Here is a 12,453-nt window from a genome sequence, read left to right as displayed (position 1 = left end):
TAACATCTTTAAATAATTTATTCATTTCTATTACAGACCATATGCAGTGATTCATATCTTTAAAAATGAATGGAAATACACAATCTCTTTCTTTTTTCTTTTTTTTTTTTGTTTTTACAGACAATTGTTAAAAAATAAACAAAAAAAAAGGTGAGAAGGAGGCTCCGGGGTCCGGCTGAGGGTCCAGACAGAAGAAGCTGTAATGGGGAATCACACCACTCACAGTCTGAACTTCTTCTGTTACCACCTTCAGAGAATCACTGGCTAAACCCCAGCTGTGCCAAGCAGTCACCAAACTGTATTCTGTAGAAAAGGGAAAGAGAGGTATTGTTTTAAAGCCAAGCCCCAGCGTTATGGGGCATGTCGAGAACTTGGCAGAGAAGAGATTTAACCAAAGTGATTCTCAGTGTTTTCATCAGAACAAAAACGACCACATTTTCCTCTGAGTTGTTGATTCTTGAAGTGGAAGAAAAATGAAGTGTTGAAGTGAAGCATGTTAAATCAGTTGAACATGACCTTTTATCCCTGACCTCCACGCCCATCTCCCCAAACCACAAAAGATTTCTGGGTAATCGTATTACCCCCTGCAGGGGGCCCCAGTCAGTCTTTTGCTCGTCTAATGCCTGAGGAAGATACTAAAAGACAAGATGAAAAGCACATTTTCTCTATCCTGTTTTTGAATTCTGTCCTTTAATGTTACGCTTCGTGCAGAAAAAAAAGACTTCCCGTCATCCTCCATTTCTGTCCTCGCTACAAAAATCTAACGTGACTTTAAGGAGAGAAACTGGACTCTTTTCATCTACTTCAGAGAGGCCTCTCACTGGAATCCAACAACAGCTGCAGAAGACTCACTCATTTATTGTGTGAATATATTACTTGAACATGATCGAAAGGAAGCCACTCACATTGCTTTTAAGGGTGGAAAGTGGTAACATTTAGCATCCAAATCACTGATGTTTTTACTTTTATGTACTGTTGCATATCAAGAAAGCGCCTAACATCAACATGAGAGGAACTTCAAGTTTTTAAGTGCTAGGTGTATTTAATATTCTGCACAAAGACAATGAAATATTTACCGATCTTTAACAGAGACAAAACAATACTTAAAGCTCAAGAAAAAACAGAAACCTCCCGCCGTCACATGGCCTCAGCACGCTACACGTCCTCGTCTGTTGATTTGTCAAAGCCGCTGTTGGTTGCGAAGGTTACAAGGCTCCCTTTGGATTGTGTCGCATCTCTTCCACACAACAGTCGTGGCAACCGTGCCCACGGAAATACAGTATTAAGGACTACGCGAGAAAAGAGCAGTAATGCTAAGCATGCTTTCAAGCCTTCAGTGTACAGGACATACATATATTCAGTCTTTATCTAAGGCAAGTGTATGTACAGAGTAACGCCGCCCAGCACACTCCCAGGCAACTCAAGGTCAAGTCTTCGATAAAATACAAGCGCGTGGCTTTCTGCCGCTTCACAGATTCTTCGTTTTCTGATGGTGTGTATGCGTGTTCACACAGACAGCAAAGAAAATGACATCACATTATCTCACTGTCTATTTAAAGAGCTCATCTTTACACAGTTCTTATGTTATCATGCACCATGGCTTTTCATATTACTTTACATTGACTTTTTACAAGATACCAAGGTAATTCCATTTAAAGACGACTGCAAAGGACTTCCAGTCTTAGTACAACAAGTCACATCTTACATCCTGAGAATTACAAAAGTACAAGAAATGGACAGTTGGAATCATTCAGGTGCACCGGGGACAAGTTTGTTTGTTTTTAAAAAAAAAAGGACTAGACAAATGAGAAACATGATAAAATCATAAGAGGAAGTGCTTCTCCCCTGCTACTGATTAAAAGAAAAGACGACATCGCTGCAATTTTGGTTTCTTGCTTGACAGTTTTCACCATCTTAAGTGTCAGTACATGGGCCCTTACAGTTAAAACTATGCATCATTTGTAAATCTCAAGATTTTTTTTTTTTTTTTTTTGTCGCCTTACTTCCCAGTATACACCTGTCCAGCTCTTCATCCCACCATCCAGAACAGGCCACTGCATCAATACACAGCTTGTAGCAGCTGGCTGAAAAGGCTGCAAACAAGTTAGCCCTCTCTGCAGTGACAATCCAACACCCATCCCCTGCTTCTCACTGCACATGGAAAGAAAAAAAATAATAATACTATGGCTATTAGTGATCATTCTTACACATAAAATTATTCACTATTTAACTTGTGTGTCAGAGAATGACCGCAAGTAACTTAAATATGAAAAGTTCTTCAAAGATACGAATTATGGACAACAGTAAGCAGGCCTTTCTGACCGTCGCGTCAGCCCATTGTCAGCGTCCTAACCCGACCGTAAGCACTCTTTAACAAAACGCACTGAAAATAGATGCATTGAAACTTTAAATATAGGAAATACTTTGCATTTTCTAACTTTGTTTTCTCTATTTTACTTTACTGACATCACGATACTCAAGCAAGTCCTCACAGGAAAATAAACAAATCCAATTTTATGTTTGATTAATGTTTTTATGGTTTTAATCAAGGTGCTGTCATTCGTCTCCAGGAATGGTCTCTTGTGGATGGGGGTGGGGTGGGGTGGGGGGGTTGGGGTTTGAGGGTTTTGCAGCCAGTGTCCTTCATACAGGGGTGCTCTTCAGACAGTCCTTTCATGTTTAAATACACCCTGAAACTGAGATGGATTCAGCTCTCCCCTTGGTTTTTCTTTAAGCTCACTCCACTGAATTCATCATGGTGACTTCAGTAGTTCTCATCAGTGTAAAGGAGGGAAAGGGGTGAGGCTACAGTAGCTTTTTCTAATGAAACATTCTGTTCTTCCCCTCTATCACAACTCAAGGGGGAGGTTTACATGGAGATGTAATTTCTCACCCTACCACATTTCTCTCTCTAATCCATTTCCTCCCCATGATTCACCCCCCCCCACCACCACCGCCATCCTCTCTGTGCCTTCTTGTCCATCTCAGTCCGCTGCCCTCAGAGTGATGTGTCCTGATGAATGGACTGCAGACAGCCTAGCAGCTGGTAATAAGGGCTGCCCGGCGAGGCCACAGTCTCAAAGACAGACTGGAAAGCCCTGCGGTCCAGCTCCTCGTCAATCTGGTGCCGGTAGAAATCCATGGCCACCAGGCAGAACAGGTTGACGTCCACCACCTCACTGGAACCCATTCGGCTGATGACGTGTGGCAGTCTGGATGAGAGCAGGGGGGTTAAGGACAACAGACCTTGCTGTTTGGTAACTGCACATTTACACTTTGCTGCTACATCCCCTCATACAGATACAACAACCCAATTGCTGTGCTGCTCATGGGACGTTCGGCAGGTAAGGATACAGGGCTGAGATCCACTGGGAGGTGGAAGCCGAGACAAAGAAACAGGAGAGGCTCCACATGGCCATGGCCACTGGTGTCCTCTGAGTGAAGTTGGACAAGGATAACAGCACCCAGTCTCGCACCATAGAGGACTGACCTGTCGCGTGGAGTGTCTGGAAAACCTGGAGGTGGGTGCAGAGCAGAGGGAGATTAAACTGATAGACTGACAATACTACCAAAAAAGATCTATTCAAATCAATGTTTTTCCCCAATTTCCCATTAGATTGTGGAATTTTCAAAACATCTTAAATGATCTTTGCAATCATCAAAGCAGCCTGTTTCTTATGTTTTTTGAGGTCTGGCAACAATAAATGAGCATTTTCTGAGAACAAGCATCATTTCAGGTACATTGTACACCAGATGACTCTCAGGCAGGTGTCCTTCCCTGACAGACACTCACCGTCAGCGGTCTTTGATTTCAATTTTCACACAGGAAAAACAAGGCTGCTATTCTGGAAAATGTCACATTTCTGTTAAAATTCAAAAACACTTCTGGTGGTAAGTTTGAGGATAGAAAGGCAGCACACAATCCTCAGGTGTTTTCAAATAAATAATTTCAAAACAAAAACTGCACTTTGCAAGATTTAGGGTACTTTTGCAAACCACAACAACATATATCTGCATGGATAATTTCCATTTTGATATGCAGTGGCATGCAAAAGTTCTGACTGAACAGTCAAGTGAAAGGTGGACTGAAATCCAAAATTCAGAAAGCTAAAGATGAAACATCCTCTTCAACATTTTAAGCAAGAATCAGCAGCCACACCTCCTCCAAGCAGCTGTCTAGCACACTAAAAAGTCAACTGATGCCCACAAAGCAGCAGAAGGCTATAAAAAAAAGATAGCAAAGCGTTTTCATGTTGTCATTTTGTCAGTTCATAATGTAGTGAATAAATGGCAGTTAACAGGAACAATGGAGGTCAAGTTGAGGTCTAGAAGACCAAGAAAACTTTCTGAGAGAACGGCTTGTAGGACTGCTATAGAAAGGTAAGTCTGACCCCTTGTTTGACTGCAGAAGACCTTCATGAAGACTGTGCAGACTCTGTGTGGTGGTACACTGTTCTGCTGTGCAGCAGCACCTGCACAGGTACAAGCTTCATGGAAGGGTCATCAGAAGAAAACCTTTCCTGTGTCCTCACCACAAAATTCAGCATCAGAAAGTTTGAAAAGAAACATCTAAACAAACCTGATGCATTTTAGACACAAGCCCTGTGGACTGTGGAGCGTTTTGGCCACAATGAGCAAAGGTGTGTTTAGAGAAACAAGGCTGCAGAATTTCATGAAAAGAACAGCTCTCAAACTGTCAGGCTCAGGGGTCGATCGATCATGCTTTGGCTTTGTGTTGCAGCCAGTGGCGCAGAGAACATCTCACTGGTAGAGAGAAGAATGGATCCAATTAAATACCAAAATATTCTGGAAGCAAACATTGCAGAGTCTGTAAAAAAGCTGAAGATGAAAAGAGGATGGCCTCTACACCATGATAATGGTCCTAAACACACTTCAAAATCCACAATGGACTACTTCAAGAGCACCATGCTGAAGGTTTTGCCCTGGCCCCCACATCACTGAAGATCTGTGGATAGACCTCAAAAGAGCAGCGCATCCCAGACAGCCCAAGAATCTCACAGAGCGAGAGGCCTTTTGAAATGAAGAATGGGCAAAGATCCCCCAAACAAGAACTGACAGATTCCTAGCTGACCACAAAAAGCCTTTACAAGCCGTGATAGTTGCCAGTTGGCGTGTTTCAAAGTACCAACTATGCAGGGTACCCAAACTTCTGCTTCTGCCTCTTTTCCTGTTACATTATTTTGTAACTGTGTATGAGGGAACAAATAATCTTGCTTAAAATATGAAAGATATGCTGTGTAGAAATCAGGTCATCTTTTGGTCAATTAGCTATTCAGTGACATGAGTTTTGACCAGGGGTGCCCAAAAGTACACAAGCCACAGTCAGCATGGCTCAGAGTCATGCACCTACTCTGAATTCTGACTGCACAGATCTCATTTTTCTTTTTTACATCCCTGGACAACAGGAACCCACTGTCTTTGCAGCAGCTCAATGTTGCTGTGACAAATTATTGTCTAAAAGGAGAACAGAAGAGCTGGCTGAGGCAGACAAAACAGAGGCACCAAGCAGCAACTTTACTGAGGCTGGACTGCAATGAAATTCTCTGTACGGTTCCATGAAAGAAGCAAACTACCAGTAAGGGAACACACAAAAAAAAAAAAGAAAAAAAAAAAAAGAAAGAAATTTAAAAAAAATGTGAACATTGCAGCGTTTCTCTGGTGAAATTATTTGAGCTGCAGATACAAATTAATTCAATAACATCAGATGTAATTTTGCCTTATGAGCCTAATGTTTTTAATCTCATTGTTCGACATAAGAAGCATTAAAAAATGGTCGAGTGATCTTCCATGAACATGGACTCGCGTCCTGCTGCTGACCTTGTAGACGACGGTGGCCATGAATTGTGGGTAAGGTTGCTGATTGGACAGGAACTCCCCGATGACCTTGTTCATGATGTCCTGCGGCGGGAAGAAGTCATCCAGAAACTGCGGCAGAATCCTGGACACTACCCGAGCCTCGCTGGGTAAACCTTTCCGGATCCTGCAGACAGGAAACCCCAGAAGATCAAACGATGGGAAACAAAGCAAAAACATTTATCAGCCGCCATCAAATTATTCTGGACACGAAACCCGCAAAAATGGTGAAGGTTTAAAGCCGCAAATGTAAGAGTTCAGTGTGTCTGGTTTGTTTTTATTAATAACACTAATTCCTGTATAATGAGTATGTGTGTGAGTGTGTGTGTACCTGTCGAACAGCACAGAGACCCTCTCCATGGCAACAATGATCGATTCGCTGTCTGGGGCCTGAGGGTCAGAGTGGGTGGGGCGACTGGCAGGGCTGGCTTTCTCCTTGCCTGAGGAGAAACCAACATGACCCGCCGTGACGCCCACCGCCTCTGCTACGGCAGAGCCAGAGTCAACCTGACCTCTAACCCCTGTCACGTCAGAACCCGACGCAAGCACCGCTGAGAGGACGAGAGGGGGGAGGGGGGTGGCACCGGTTGAACCAGTGGGGGAGAGGTTAGAGTGGGAGTAGGGACACCGATATCACAAGATTCAGATCAGAATTTTGTTGACCTCAAACTGAAAATTGGTGAAATTCTGGGAGCTACCCTCGGTCTAATCACATTCTTAAGAAGTAGGTTCACTCTAAGTGTCTGGTGCTTAACGTATTGCAGTTTCCTGGGTACATTGCATACTAGATTATCCTCTCCTGTGACCTGAATGTGCTGCAGCTTGCTTTGCCGTACAGCACATAAAAGGGAGGTATGCAGAAAGTTATACGTCAGTTTGCATTCGCAAGAGTCGGGGTTTACTCAAAGGAGTTGCTGGCTAGCTCTTGGCAACAAAGGGGTGTTATTTAGTCAGTCACCATATGACCAACAACATGCTAAGAGAGACGCTAGGGTTAGTAGGGGCCGACGTAGGGGTTAGAGGTAGGGTATGTCACAGGAATGCATATAATACGTGTATCACATGCAAGAAGCGAGCATTAAAGGTTTGGTTAAAAGATAAAAGGTGTTGTGCAGTCAAGAGAGATTTAATGTAAATCACTAATATCAGTCAGCAGTTACCTCTGTGCACTGGAAGGGTAACTGAAGTACAGGAGTTACTGTACTTTCTTTGTACAGTAATAACATTAAGACAGACTGCAACGATTTTGAGACACTTTCCATGCATCGCTAAATATACAATAGAAATTTGTCGTATGTGCTGGAGGCTGCATGCAATCAGGCATAAGCTAATGAATTAGTATTTCAGTAGTCTCGGAGGGCTGCAGTGTATTACTACCTAATGTTATTCTTAGGATTGCCCCTTCTTAACACTTCCCCTTTCTTTTAGAGTCACCCACAGCTACAAGGTAAGCAACTCCAATGAGGGACAGGACACCGCCTAAGACAGCAGATCCTAATAAGGCAAATCATTTGTGAGGGTGAGGTGGGGGGGGGGGGGTCATGTTGCAGCAGGGTCACCACTACATTTTACTGCGCATGCTATGAGGGAGGAAGGGGATGTTAATAGTTAAACTTGCCGGTTTGCAAGCTTAACTGATGTCAATGCTGCATCAGCTTCAGTGAGAGCAACTAAAGTTAAAGTAATTCACTACTACTTAGAGTGTCCATGCAGGTGAGTTAGCCAGCTCGCTCAGTGCCGTGGTGAGTTTGCATTGAGAAAGTGAGAGCAGCAGCAATGAAAGGACCACTCCTCGTACACCACATGCAGGTGATTTAGTCAGAATGCTACATTGCATTTGTGATAGTTTTTAAGTCCATCAGCCGTGTTAACACCTGTCTTACCAGTGTACATGCAGGTGAGCATGAGGCCCAGAGCGGCCATGGCCCTGTGTGGCGACGGCATGTTGACTCGGTCCACGCTGAGTTTGACCAGCGCTTCTCCATCCACGCGAGACAATTGCTCCGAGAGCAGGAGGCGCTCCAGACCGCGCAGCACGCAGTGATAGATGACGGAGGGAGTGGAGTCCTCGCTGGCCGACACCATCACCCCACACAACTAAAGGACAGGGACAGAGGCAGCACATCAACTATATTCAGTGTGGATACATGTAGCTAAAAATTCACTTAATACTTATTCATCATGATTTACTTTAATGCACTGATTCTGGAGGAAATCAAACTCAGGCATTTATTTTATAGTGTTTCTTTTTCTTCCGTCCTGTGATGATGCAATATATCGTCAATCAATTTCATGTTACATCACATATTCACACGCAGCAGGTTTACCTGTATAATTCCAGCCATAAACTCAGCTCCTACATCCAGAGGGTAGTTCTCCATCATGTAGAAGGCCACGGCGCACATTACCAACACATGCTGCTGGTTATGTAGGTTCACACAGCTGCAGCAGACAAAGACAGCAGACATACAGAGATGAGAGGAGTGAAAAGGAAAGAAAATGGGAAGACCAGTAGGTATTTGTTTGAAATGTGAAGGGCAGCACCTAGTGACTAGAACTTGCATTGCATTCTTGGTCCCATCACCTTACTATAACTATCAAGACTGGATTCAATTATTGCAATATTGTAATAAAATCATGTGAGAGGCCACTGTGAGGTAGATTGTGGCAGCTGTTCTGGTGCAAATGTGATACGTTCTTCCCCAGACACACTGTGCGTACAGGGCAGGAATAATACCACAACCCAGCATTTGAAAACACGTTTGAAAACTGTGGCAGGTCTGGGACAGTTCAGGATGAGGTGAAACACATCTCTTCACTGTTTTAACCCATCCTGAGCACAGATTCTACGCCAACTTGAGGGTTTCAGTCTCAGATCAAAGAAATTTGAGACAGGCAAATTGCAGCAAAAGCAAAATCTGCACTAGCCCCAGGATAGATAAAACTGATTCCAGGATCCACTTACAATGAGGAGGGTGGGGGGTTAATGCACTGACATTTGTTCCCTGCGGCTCTTTCATCATCAGCTCATTCAATGTTGAAATTAGGTCAATGTCTGTGTGTTGGTGTTGGAGAAAGGCAATGGGAGCAACACTCACTGAGCAATAGCCCTGAGGTTGGACAGCAGGTACTCAGAGACGGTGGGGATGAGCTGTTTGGCCGTGTCATCCAGCAGGTCACACTCCAACACATACAGCACTCCATGCAGAGCCCCCATCCGGCTGGGCAGGTGGGTGCTGCGCAGGGTTGTCTCCAACAGGCGACACACAGGCTCAGCTATTGCTTTGTCCTACAAATATACATTGAGTTTTCATACATTGTAGAGTATCAGATTAGACGTTAATAATACCAATCCCAATCACTTCCCTCCACCCACACTCAGCCATACTGACCATGCCCAGTACAGCAGCAGCCTTGCAGATGGCAGGCACCAGGTACTGATTGAGGATCTCATCCTCTGGTGGGTGGAGTTTCTGCAGTTCCATCAGGGTGGAGAACATCATGTCAAACTGGTTCCTCTCTGTGAACAGGTCCGACACCGCCAGCAGCTACAGAGAAAAACAGGAGGGGGACGACAGTGGTGAGATTGAGGAAAACTGAGGTCTTTGCATGTAACTGTTTTGAGCTTTAAGTTTTTCCCCCAGAGAACAGCAGACAATCCTTCCACTGATGTGAGTGACAGCGTGTGTGTGAGCGCCACAGCTCACCGATCGGACCACTTCACTGACGAGTATGGTCGGGGTCCTCCTGTTACTCGGGGAGCCGGGGATGAGCCACTGGCTGTAGAGCTCCAGGAGAAACTGGGAACACGAATGAATGTCCACGCCTGCACGATGCTTCCTGAAAGACAGTCAGTCAGTCAGTGAGTGGTTGGTTGGTCGCGCTGTGCATTCGTCTTTCAGCGCGTGTGTGATGAGACTGAGGAAAGGCAAGTGCACATGTCTGCATTTATTTGTCTGACCTGGAGTTGATAGGAGATACAGGTGGGGAGGTGGGGGCTGGAGTGTCTGCTTCATCCTCCTCATCCTCACCCCATTCTTCCTCTCTCAGAGGGGTTATGTTGTTACCAAGCCACACTGAGTGGATAGAGACCTTCAGCGGAGAAAAAAATGTTTTACACTGTGTTTGTGAAATCTTTTAAATTAAGAACTTAACACACACTTCCTCTGTTTTCACCTCACCTGTCCCAGTTTGTAGTCCATGTTGCCCATCTCCCTCTCTGTGTTGATCTGAAGCAGCAGCTTCTCGTGGCTGATCAGCGTGCCAGCTGAGACAAAATTAAACAACAAATGAGCGTTAGGTAGACATGCAGCAGCTGTTAGCAGAGAGAGACACTTGGTGAATGTGGATTATGCGTTACCAGCTGATGCTGCAGACAGCGAGGGCACAGGGTCCCAGGCGTGGTACGGGTGGTGTGTATGGACGTTGTCTCTCTTTGACACAAGAGCCTGAATTTCTCTCTCCACCTCTCCCCTGATGACTGCAAGTTTCCTTCCAAACCTGGGCACACACACACAATCTTAATATTGTTGCATGTATATTGCGGGCACTACTACAGTGCAAACAGAAAGTAACTAAACAGCTACCGTGTTTCCAGGGCTTTGAGGCTCTTGTTGCGGGGCTGCTGTTCCAGACAGCTGACTGCAGGGTTGCCAGCAGTGGGCAAGGTCATGGCACTCAGCACCAGGCTGGTGATGGCCTGCACTGCTAACACATTCAACTGGGTCCGCTCCAAGTCCTCCTGGAGACAGAAGGATAAACAAAACATTGAGACAGATGGGAAAGATTGACAGGGAACAGAGGGCTGACAACTTCCCACAATTTACTGCAGTGAGTTTCTGAGGTGTCATGAAACAGAGCACGCATATCTTCATCATTTAGGTGAGCAATGTGTGAGTGCTTCACAGGCAGGTAGGATTGATTCTGTAGTTGTATTAAGCTCACCAACCGACAGCACAATTAAGGACGTGAGCGATGTTTGTGTGTGTATACCTCCTGCTGCGTCTCCTCCTCCTGGTCCATAGTGATGGGTTGGGTGACCAGCACCCCCAGCAGAGTGGCCCAGGTCTCCTCAAACTGAGTCCTGCTGCTCCAGCCTAAACACACAGCAAAAACATTCATATGACAGAAAATAAGCACGGATCTGTCATACACTCAATCACGCCTGATGTGCAGTGTCTGTAGTAGTAATCGACTATTTTATTGAGGAGATGTTTCTGTACCCAGTGTGTTGATGCGGTAGAGGAACTCTCTGAAGACGTCCTTTTCCTGCAGGAAGTCCACAGGGATCTCAGGCAGAGTTGTGCCGTACTCTCCTCCTGGCTGAGGGGACCAGCCCAGTTTCCAAACCTACACAGATCCACACACACACAGTTTTAGCAGACCAATGCATTCATGTATACAAACTCAAGCTGAATTACTGTTCAGGAACTGACCAGTGGAGGTACTCGGGTGTAGCTGTTGACCAGAGGCAGTCGGGACAGACTGATGACGATGTTGCGCAAGGTTGGTGTGAGGAAAGCGGGGAATGCCTTGTTTCTATGGTGACCCAGGGCGAGGACGCTCTGCAGGCCTTCCACCAACTCCGCCATGATCTCACATGCTTGCCACTCGAACATGTCTGTGACACACACACACACAGAGGGAATTTGCCCTCATATATGCTCTAAAGCTCTGACCTGAGATCAGACTCAGTAGAAATTACATGATTAGACATCAAATGGAGCAAAAGCCCTGAAATACTAAACATAAAACAATCAGCAGAGTCTCTTAGGGGGTGCTCACGGTTAGCATGTGCCGAGTCCACTTGGTCTCCTTCAGCATCTCTCTCTGCCTTCGTCTTCTTCTTCTCTGGATGCAGAAGCTGGTCACCAGGACTCACAGCCACTGGGAAGGAAAAAGATTTGACCGCCAATGAGATGACCAAAGCTGAAGTAGTCATGGCATGTGACCACACTAAATCATGGGGTATGCACAAGCATATCCTCACCTGCAGCAATGATGAGGCGAAGGCAGTAGATGAGGGAGCAGGTGTGTGTGGTGTACTCCGGGGTGGAGAGCTTGTTCCAGACGCAGGGCTGCTGCAGGGCCAGACACAGGCAGGACAGAGCCCACTGCAGGTCCACACTCAGGGGCAAGTGGTCCTGGAGGAGCCGCCACACCACCACCTGGGCCGAGAGAGACATACATGTGTGAAGATGAACGTCAAGAATAAAAATCACTTATTTTATAGTTACGATTCTATTCTGAAAATACACCTTTACACTCATAATTAAAGTATCTCTAAAGTAAATATGGTTTAATACCATCGAACAATAGACAACATTGTATGTTGGTGGCTCAAACATGAAATAACTTCAATCTCACAAAGCAACACCATGTAATCAATAAATTGCAGTGTTTTTTTTTTTTTTTTTAAGTGTGCATAAAGGTCTCTCATAAATGTTGCACTTTTCTGCAGTAATCGGGAATGGACCTGATTTGGGAAGTTTTTTCATCTCCTGTGTATAAAGTACTAACCACATCCAACATCAATTTTATGACTTAATGATTCAAACTGAAGTTGATTAAAATTAGGAA

At 45.0% G+C, this 12,453-nt stretch overlaps 1 protein-coding gene across 6 annotated transcripts in view; it reads right to left on the bottom strand.

Moving 5' to 3' along the window:
* Positions 1-12,453, bottom strand: part of htt (huntingtin) — a 32,433-nt gene continuing 19,980 nt past the window's right edge. For 4 of the 6 annotated variants that reach the window (XM_076727640.1, XM_076727642.1, XM_076727638.1 and 1 more), the window contains 18 exons: positions 11,864-12,041; positions 11,659-11,760; positions 11,310-11,494; positions 11,097-11,223; positions 10,867-10,970; positions 10,461-10,615; positions 10,235-10,374; positions 10,056-10,141; positions 9,836-9,966; positions 9,582-9,714; positions 9,267-9,422; positions 8,973-9,163; positions 8,202-8,316; positions 7,758-7,971; positions 6,206-6,425; positions 5,839-6,001; positions 3,355-3,515; positions 1-3,212 (listed from right to left, as the gene is read on the bottom strand). In XM_076727640.1, coding sequence (XP_076583755.1) covers positions 2,999-3,212; positions 3,355-3,515; positions 5,839-6,001; positions 6,206-6,425; positions 7,758-7,971; positions 8,202-8,316; positions 8,973-9,163; positions 9,267-9,422; positions 9,582-9,714; positions 9,836-9,966; positions 10,056-10,141; positions 10,235-10,374; positions 10,461-10,615; positions 10,867-10,970; positions 11,097-11,223; positions 11,310-11,494; positions 11,659-11,760; positions 11,864-12,041 — 2,775 coding nt within the window. In that variant the 3' untranslated portion in view covers positions 1-2,998. The remainder of the gene's footprint in view (positions 3,213-3,354; positions 3,516-5,838; positions 6,002-6,205; positions 6,426-7,757; positions 7,972-8,201; positions 8,317-8,972; positions 9,164-9,266; positions 9,423-9,581; positions 9,715-9,835; positions 9,967-10,055; positions 10,142-10,234; positions 10,375-10,460; positions 10,616-10,866; positions 10,971-11,096; positions 11,224-11,309; positions 11,495-11,658; positions 11,761-11,863; positions 12,042-12,453) is intronic. The other 2 variants (XM_076727644.1, XM_076727643.1) reach the window with 1 other exon arrangement.

The sequence above is a fragment of the Chaetodon auriga genome, chromosome 4, assembly GCF_051107435.1.
Source record: "Chaetodon auriga isolate fChaAug3 chromosome 4, fChaAug3.hap1, whole genome shotgun sequence".
NCBI classification, from domain to species: domain Eukaryota; kingdom Metazoa; phylum Chordata; class Actinopteri; order Chaetodontiformes; family Chaetodontidae; genus Chaetodon; species Chaetodon auriga.
Note: the sequence above shows the minus strand (reverse complement) of the source record. Positions and strands in the feature narration are given on the sequence as shown.